At 52.7% G+C, this 9317-nt stretch overlaps 1 protein-coding gene across 1 annotated transcript in view; it reads left to right on the top strand.

Annotated features, from left to right (window-relative positions):
- The window catches only part of BRPF3 (bromodomain and PHD finger containing 3), a gene marked incomplete at its 5' end in the record, with an annotated part of 33370 nt that extends 24264 nt beyond the window's left edge, over positions 1–9106 (top strand). The window contains 3 exons of the mRNA XM_081093590.1: positions 919–1016; positions 4696–4850; positions 6888–9106. Coding sequence (XP_080949716.1) covers positions 919–1016; positions 4696–4850; positions 6888–7071 — 437 coding nt within the window. The 3' untranslated portion in view covers positions 7072–9106. The remainder of the gene's footprint in view (positions 1–918; positions 1017–4695; positions 4851–6887) is intronic.
- Between the last annotated feature and the right edge of the window lie 211 nt (positions 9107–9317).

The raw sequence follows: 9317 nt of genomic DNA on the forward strand, positions 1-9317 counted from the left end.
CAGAGGGGATGGAAGCTCCTCTGTGTGTTCAGATGCTTTTGCAAAGCACCCACCCATGGGTGCTAGTGCACTGGGTGCAGAACAGAGGAAACTGAAGAGACGTGCCTGCCCCAGGGGGACACCCAGTGTGAGGTTTGATAAAAGAGGCGGGGGAAGGCCCTGCAGACCTGGTCGGCCCTGCTGAGTGCTGTGGTCAGGTGACCTGTGGCCAGGTGACCTGTGGCCAGGTGCGGCCGTGTCAGAAAAGCACTCACTTAGCAAGTGGTTTTACTGGGAAGCCTGTCCCGGGCGTCCTTTTCCATGAAGCCTCCATCACGAGGACTCCACTTGGAGGTCCAGGGAGCAGTCTGTGGCTCTGCCCAAGCTGCGTGATGGTTCTTCTCCCCGGGGCCCTGGTAATGAAGCAGTTACATTTTTCCAAGGAGCGCTGTCCAGAGATCAGCAAAGTTTATAACCTGTTGCCTGTTTTTGTAGGGCCCATGAGCTAAGAATGATTTTTATGTTTTCAGGTGATTGAAAAAACACACCAAAAAAATGATATTTTGTAATATGTGAAAATTACAAGAAATTCAAATGTCAGTTCCAAAAATAAAGTTTTATTGGGCTACAGCCACACTCATCTATTTACAGATTCTCTATGGCTGCTTTCTTGCTGCAAAACAGAGTTGAATAGTTACAGCAGAGACCATGCGGTCCACAAACCTAAAGTATTTACTCTTGGCCCTTTATCGACCAACTTTGCCAACCCCTAATCTGGTCAAAGAGCTTCCGAGGAAGGGGCAGGGAAGGGGAAGGGTGGAGGGGCTGTTTCTGACTCATTCCTAGGCTGCCCCAGTCAAATGGAGACCACAGGCAGGCCTCCTGGGCAAAATTCCAAGTCCCCTTTGGGCACTGTCTCCTCCCCTCCCCCACCCCCAGGCAGAAGCCTCCTGATGCCCTTTGAAGACCGTGGAGACCTGGAACCCCTGGAGCTGGTGTGGGCCAAGTGCCGAGGCTATCCCTCCTACCCCGCCTTGGTGAGTCTGCCCCAGATGCCACCCTCCTCCCTCCCCTGGGCGATTCTGGCCCCTGCCTTGCCCCAGGGCTTATCTGATTGGATCAAGCCATCCGAGTGTGGTGGGAGTCAGGGCGCCTTCCAGCTTTGGGTAGGTCAAACCAGCAAGGCTCCCAGCTTGGGAAAACAGACTAGAGCTCTTAGGAATTTATTTGCTAATGCATAAAACTAATATGTGCTCATTGTAGAGAATCTTAAAAGCTGCTAATCATACTTAGATGTTTTATTAAACATTTGTCATGCTAATTCTTGAAATACTGAGGAAGGGATGGTTATTTTCATTTTTAGGGGGAAAAACTGAGGATCCATTTGTTACTCATGTCATCTAGCTATTAAGTGGCAGGGTTGCAATTTGAGGTAGAGCTTAAAATGTGTGATGCCTGTGTTCTGAGCCACTGAGTTCAAAATCACCTATAGTCCCGTCTGTTCAGAGATGACCTTGGTGTATATCCACTTAGTCTTTTTTTGTTGTTCAACGCATAGGTATGTGCATATGTAAGACCATGGTCTATTTAACCTCCCTTTCACTTAACAGCCCACCATGCACTTGCATGTCTCATGCCTTCAAACACTCTCCATCAATATCGCATTAATGACTGCATTGTCTTCAGTCCTGCACATGTACTTACCTTATTTTAACCATTCCCTCATTGCTCATTTAAGTTGTTTTGGATTGTTCACTCTGATAAATAGCCAGCAAGAAATACTGTAGTTTTGCCTTTGTGCACATCCCTGATTATTCTTTACGGGGAATTCTTAGGGGTGCCTTCTTGAGGCAAAGTCGATACAAATTCTGATACAAGTTGCCAGGTTGCCCTTTAGAAAGTTCCAGTTTATACTCCCACCAGCAGTAGCTAAAAATTCTATTTTTTATGATGTTGATTGCTATTCTTAGAGCTCTTTATGTATTGGGGAGGTCATGTCCATCTGGCCCTGGAAGATGCTGCTTCTAACCATTGGGGCTTGTCAGAATCGTCCAGGGGAATTTTTTAAACAATGCAGATACTGATGGTCCATCTCAGAACTACCACAGTAGACTCTCTGAGGCCAGACTGACAGGACTATTTCTTAAAAGCTTCCCAGATGATCGGTAGCCAAGTTTGAGAACCACCACCAACCTCGTGTGTGCACACAGAGCTCACTCGTATGTGTGGCTCTTTCCAGCAGCCTCTTAAAGGGGGGTAAGATCCTTACTGGACAGGCAAGGAAACCACAGCTCCCAGGCTATACACCTTGCGGGAGCCCTCCTGGACCCCAGGTGGCCAGCCTCACTGCCTTAGCAGTGGCAGGCGTTGGAATCCATGCTGTCTTCTGGCCTCTGAGGAGGCTGGGCCCAGGGCTGGCCTCCCAATGCTGTGCCCTGCTGCTCCTGAGCCTCCCAGCTTAGTCCCTGGGGAAGTGATCAAGGCTGTGCAGGTTTTGTGTTTTTTAATGTCACTGCAAAAAAAGCCACTAAAACTAATCTTTTTTTCCTAATTACCTTCTTAATGATACATTTTCTTTTGTGATTAAAGAAATTCAACCATCGCTTGAATCCAATCACCTGAACTCAACCTGTGTTATTTTGGTTTATACTCTCCTGTGCTTACTTAAATGTGTACAGTTGACCTTCGAATAACATGGGTTTGAACTGTGTGGGTCCACTCACTCTTGTATTTTTTTTCAATAAACACACAGCTGGCCCTCTGTAGACCCAGGGTTCCCATCTGCAGATGCAGAGGGCTGACTGTATAAGGGACTTGACCAGCCTCGGATTTCGGTAACCACAGGGGTCCTGGAATCAACCCCCATGGATACCAACAGACAAATGTAGTTAAGTTTTGGGGGAATCAAAAGCTATACTCAGGTTTTCAACTGCACACGAGGTCAGCGCCTCTAACAGCTGTGTTCAAGGGTCAGCTGTACTTGCATCCATAGTGGGTATACAGTTTTTAAATTAAGGATTTTTTAATGGGTTTTGCTTTTCTATAAAGTAATGTATCTAATTATAGTAGTTTTGGAAAAATAGAGAAAAGCCACATAAATCCCCACCATTCTAACAAGCCAACTGTAAGCATTTTGTGTTGTTCCTTCTGTTTGTTGTTTACATATTACAGCTGTAATAGTGAATGCACACATTTATTATGTTAACGTTTATCACAAACTTTATTTCCGTGTCATTTGACATCTGCGTAACATTTGAGTGAATGGACCGGCATGTATTCCTTTGGGCCCATTCACCTCTGTCTGCTTTAAGAAGGGAGCAGAGCTCTCCTTGGTGGCAGCTTCCCTACCTTGCTCCAGCCGGGAGGGACACTCCTCACTGTCCACCCACCGCCCATGAGCCACGTGGCTGCGTCAGGGGAACATCAGTCGTGGAGGAAGCTCAGGAGGCTTGCATGTTGGCTTCCATTAGGCCCTTGAGCTTCCGTTCCAGGAGGGACAGACAGGCTGGCAGGTGGAGTTTTGACCAAATCACGCAGCAGGGACAGGGTAGGTGTGGTTCTTCCTGGGAGTAAACTCTTAACCAGAGCTCCTGCTTTCAGCTGCTTGTCTCGGAGGGATGTAGAGAGGCTGGCCGACACCCGAAGGTAACGAAAAGGGCGGTTTGTTGTGGAAGAGGCCCTGGGACAGGGCTAGCAGCTAAGATGGCTCCATCTCTGGAGAAAGCTGCTCCCTGAGTAGGTTTCCAAGTCCTTCTGGCCTTCGCACACGCAGTGGTCAGCCGGTTGCCTGGAGGAGGGGCTGTGTGCGGGCAGTGGGCAGCAGAGGCCCCAGCGGGTTCAGGTGCTTGGGTTTAGGCCCAGCCGTGGCCTCAAGCAGCCACAACTCCTTCTGTGCTTGGCTTCCTCTCAGCTAATACCTGTCCGCGACTTCTCAGCATCAGCAAGAGGATGAAATGAGCGGCCACGTGTGACTAAGGAGGAGCTTTGGTGGCTCTGTCGGTGCTCCATGGCGCCGGAGAACTGTGGTGGTTGGTTACCGGGCATTTCGCTGAGCCCCTGTCCTGTGCCACATGCAGCCTTGAGGATGCATTAGTCCAGTGGCCCTGGGTTCAGCCACACCATTGTCCCCTCTCCAGCAACCCAAGCTCAGTCTCCCAGCTTCTCTCTTATCTTACGTGAAGGTGTCACAAACGTTCCTGGTCCACACACCAGGGAGAGTTATAGTCAGACAAGAAGGCAGTGGGTAACCAGAGGCTGTTAGGCTAGAACCAAAGGATGGGTCCCTGCTGAGGCAGAACCTCTTCGTAGCCGGGTGTCTGGGAAGGCCCTGAGCATCTGCAAGGTTCTAAAGGAAAAATGCCTCCACTCCCCTCCTCTCAGGGACCCTGGGAGGAAGGAGTCTGCCTGTCTGCGCTGGATATCAGAGACACCCACTCACTAGCCTCCCCGAGGCTGGGCTCCCATCACTTCTGTTTCAGCTCTGGGCCCTGACAGTTCAGGGAGCAAGCTTCTCCCTCTTCTGAAGGACTAGGGGCAGGGCCAGAGGATTAGGACAGCGAGCTGGGGAAATAGTCTTCATTTTGGGGTACTGAGGGTCGTGGGAGAAGTTTACCTCTGTCGCTTGGTTGTGGGGTGGTTTGGTGGTTAGTCCTGGGCGGGCTGCCCTGCTCACCCCGTCCACCTCCCGCTGAGTGCCATCTCCTTTTCTGCCTCCAGATCATCGATCCCAAGATGCCCCGGGAGGGCCTCCTGCACAATGGCGTCCCCATCCCTGTCCCCCCACTGGATGTGCTGAAGCTGGGAGAGCAGAAACAGGCCGAGGCTGGAGAGAAGCTCTTCCTTGTCCTCTTTTTTGACAACAAGCGCACCTGGTGAGTGGGTGCTGCTGCTGGGAAGGTGCAGAGTGCAGGCTGAGGGCTGTGCAGAGTCTGTGTTGCTGAGAGATGCACAGAAGTGCAGGTGAGGCGCTACCTGCCGGCAGCTGGCCTGCACCTGCCACGTTAGTAGCACTTAGTGCTCCTAACAACACTGATTAGTAGTGTGAATAGTAACTGTGACCGGACTCCCCGGGAAAACTCTGGCATGGCAATTTGATTCAGGAGGCTTACTGGGGAGAGCTGTGGGACCAAGGGACACAGCACTGGGGGGAGCTGTGGGGATGAGGGACGCAGCATTCGGGGGAGCTGTGGGGATGAGGGACGCAGCATTGGGGGGAGCTGTGGGGATGAGGGACACAGCATTGGGGGAGCTGTGGGGATGAGGGACACAGCATTGGGGGGAGCTGTGGGGATGAGGGACGCAGCATTGGGGGGAGCTGTGGGGATGAGGGATGCAGCATTGGGGGGAGCTGTGGGGATGAGGGATGCAGCATTGGGGGGAGCTGTGGGGATGAGGGATGCAGCATTGGGGGGAGCTGTGGGGATGAGGGACGCAGCATTGGGGGGAGCTGTGGGGATGAGGGACGCAGCATTGGGGGGAAGCTGTGGGGATGAGGGACGTGAGGGACGCAGCATTGGGGGGAAGCTGTGGGGATGAGGGACGTGAGAGACGCAGCATTGGGGGGAGCTGTGGGGATGAGGGACGCAGCATTGGGGGAAGCTGTGGGGATGAGGGACGTGAGGGACGCAGCATTGGGGGGAAGCTGTGGGGTTGGGGGATGCAGCATTGGGAGAAGAAAATGTTGAACTGTGGTGCTCTTGCCATAGAGGCTTCAGCTGATCTTAGGGGGAGCTCTAGAGCTGGACGGCTCGTTAGCCATGTCAGAAATTGAGGCTGTGCCTTTGTACCCGAGGCCAGCTAGTCATTGAATGCTGGCTGCCCCTGGGGAGGGAGGGACCTTGGGCCAGGCAGCTCCCTCATGGTAGGTGATTCCTGGAGAGAACCCAGCTGAGAGCCTGTCAGCTGCCTCACACCCAGTGGCTGCAGGAATTCTGTCTCAGTCCTGGGCCAGGGGCTGGGCCGCAGGGCCCACTGCAAGGCGTGCTTGCTCATTGCTGGTGAGCACTTCAGGCTGCTCTCAACACCAGCAGGAGCTTCACCTTTGCTTCCTTAGAATGAGGAGGTAGGAGGAGCTAGTAAAAACGATAATAATGATGAAAATAGCTGCCATTTATTGTGTTTACTCAGTGTCCTTAATGTGAATTACTTTGCATTTATCCTCATTTATATATTCATTGGGTTTCTCACCCCCCGCCGCCCATTTTGTAGATGAGGAAAGCCAGGGCTCCACAGTCAAAACTAAGATACAAACTCAGATCTGACCTGAAGGATGGGCTCTTAGCCACAGGTTAGATTCACCTGGTGAAGTACCAGGTTCAGGCCCCCCAGGGTTCAGTTTATTAATGCCCGGCAGCAGCCCCATTTCCTAGCAGAGCTCCCTGATTCTGCAGCAGGGAGAGCCCGGAGCCCTCCAATGGCTCAGCCAGTCCCAGAGGTAGCACATGGGCCTGTCCCAGCTCCTGCCCCGACTACCTCCTAAGCCAGGGGTGGGCAAACTTTTTGACTCGAGGGCCACAATGGGTTCTTAAACTGGACCGGAGGGCCGGAACAAAAGCATGGATGGAGTGTTTGTGTGAACTAATATAAATTCAAAGTAAACATCATTACATAAAAGGGTACGGTCTTTTTTTTTTTTTTTTTTTTTTTTTTTTAGTTTTATTCATTTCAAACGCGCCGGATCTGGCCCGCGGGCCGTAGTTTGCCCACGGCTGTCCTAAGCAGAGGGAGCAGAGAGGGGGCTGACAGCAAAAACAGGTCCCCTGGTGGCCTCCTTTCTGAGGTGTCCCAGTCTGCCTCCTCCTGCCTGTCCCTTCCCCACTATGCGCTGGTCCTGGGCAAGCAGGTGCTGAGGGCACCCTCGTGGGACCGACTCACCAAGGCCCAGGCATCTCACTGTGCTTGTGTTTTAGGCAGTGGCTTCCACGAGATAAAGTCCTGCCCCTGGGCGTGGAAGACACCGTGGACAAGCTCAAGATGCTGGAAGGTCGCAAGACTAGCATCCGCAAGTCGGTGCAGGTGGCCTATGACCGAGCCATGATCCACCTGAGCCGCGTCCGAGGGCCCCACTCCTTCGTCCCCTCCAGCTACCTGTAAGGGCGGCGCCGGCCTGGGTCTGCCTGCCCTGCCTCTGTCCCCTTCATAGCAGGCCAGGGGCTGCCTGGGCTGAGGCCCCAGTTTTGACAAACTGCATGGTCCCCCTGTTGGGCCTACTGTGTGCCAAAAACTCCCACCTGAGCTCCCTCAGAGCTGGTCCACTGAAGAACCAGTTAGAAGTAGAAGCAGCTGGGAGGCCCAGCGAGGAGAGGGACCTAGCCTCAGGAGGTGGGTCCCGTGCTCTTTAGGGTGTGTGGCCCCTCCGCCCCACTCCCAGGTAACCACACCTCAGGTGAGCGAGGCGCTGACATTGACCCCAGAGGTGCTGTGGATACACTCGGGTCCCGTGGGGAATGTCAGTGAGCTCACCCCGCCCCCCCCCAATCCTCCACCCATTCTCACACCTCTTCCCTGTCCCATCTGCACCTCCGCCCAGTCTGTCCCCTATTCCTTTCCTTTCTCTTGTGCCAAACTGACAGAAACCATTACCAAATCCGTCTTCGTGTTTCCCTTTGAGGCCAGCTGCTATGCTAGGTGGGTGCCTCCGCCTGGCTCCTCGGGGCCCAGAACAGAGGCCAGCCTGCCCCTCGGGTGACCCCTCCACCAGCACATGCCCCCCGCCCCCTGCGGCTCCCCCTCCCGCTGACCCTTACATCTGCAGACACCCAGCTGTGAGCTCTTCCCCCTTAGATCGACGGGGGCCTCCCGCCCTCGTCCTGTCTGGCCAGGAGGCAGGCTGAGGCTGGGCGGCTCCTGTCAGCAGACGGGCTGGACGTGTGAGTGTCCACCTGCCCACTTGGAGGTTGAGGCTTGTTGAGGTGGTGCCCGTCTGCCCTTCCTTCTTCCTCTTCGCTCCTCGGGGCTTTTTGTTTTCTGCAACAGCGGCCTCTCGCCCCGTCCACCCCGTGGACAGCGCGGTGCCTGCAGTGCAGTGTCTTCCGGCCCGGGCTCCGCCTGCCCAGCCTGGCCGCCCCGCTTCCCAACTCCAGGGAAGCCTGCACTTTTGTTTCAGACCCCCTGCCCTCCCTCTTCCTCCTCAATCACCCCCCCCTCCCCCCAATCACCTTCTTAAAAACGGAAGGAAAAAAGCTGTGAAACGGGAAGCTGACTGACAACCCACGACTTTCAGAGGCTTCGATGTTCTCTGGGTGTGTCCTCTCACCTCTTAGGCACCAAAGTCTCGGGCCAGGGTGCAGGCCACTGATTGCCATGTTGGTTTTTAACCTGACGTTCTTTTTAATTGTTTTAAATTTTTCATAGGGGAGTTTTGGAAAAAACGAAGTCACTGGGGAGATTACTGCCATTTTTACACACACGAGTTTTTAAAAATACAATCAACCAACCACCACAACTTCTTATACATTTGGGACACGAGCCAGAGTTTTAAAGGGAAGCAACAAAACTATAACACCAAGGATGGGGTTTGGCTTTTGTACAATACTCAAAATACAATGCAGCCTATGGCTAGGAAAGGACACGGTGTATATAATTGTAAAATACTGCTCTAAATTATTCAGGCCTCTAGTTTCCATGACTAGTCCTCCATTGTGTGGCTGAGTATTTTACGTGCACACAGTGTGGTACTTAAGGAGCCAGTGCACCCCTCTCCCCAGGTAGTCAGTCGGCTGTGACTCTGTGACCTTCGTCTCAACCTGTGTTGTAAGATCTCGGGGCTTTCTCTATTTCTCCTCTTTCTGTGTGTATCTCTTCCCTCCGACACTCTCTCTCTCTCTCTCTGAATCTTTCTCTGAGTCTCATTTTGAAAACTGCGCTTTTGGAATGGGAAACGGCTCAGATCCTGCTGTGGCGTGGGGCCTGCGTGCCCCAGTCGCGTCTGCTGTGAAGCACACGATGCTCTATTTATTGTAGAAAGTGACTTTATTTGCTTTCTAGAATTGTTTATAACAGATGGTATAAGAGAGGTAATAAACAGAAAATCTATGCTTGTAAAGAGTACAAAAGTTAATTTTACCTACTATAATATGACTGTCTGGAATTATTTTCTCTCTGAGAAATAAATGTTCTAATGGGCAGCAGTTGCTGTGTCGGTTGGTGTCATCTGTGGGTGGCTGCACCGCTCTCCTTAACTCCTCCCGCCTGCCCTCCTCAGGCCAGTGCCGTTAAGAATGGAGTTGTCTAGCCCGGCTGGTGTGGCTCAGTGGTTGAGCCTTGACCCATGCACCAGGAGGTCACCTATTGGATTCCTGGGCAGGACATGGGAATGTGGGCCCAATCCCCAGTAGGGG

The sequence above is a fragment of the Myotis nattereri genome (assembly GCF_964212035.1).
Source record: "Myotis nattereri genome assembly, chromosome: 6".
Classification (NCBI taxonomy): Eukaryota; Metazoa; Chordata; class Mammalia; order Chiroptera; family Vespertilionidae; genus Myotis; species Myotis nattereri.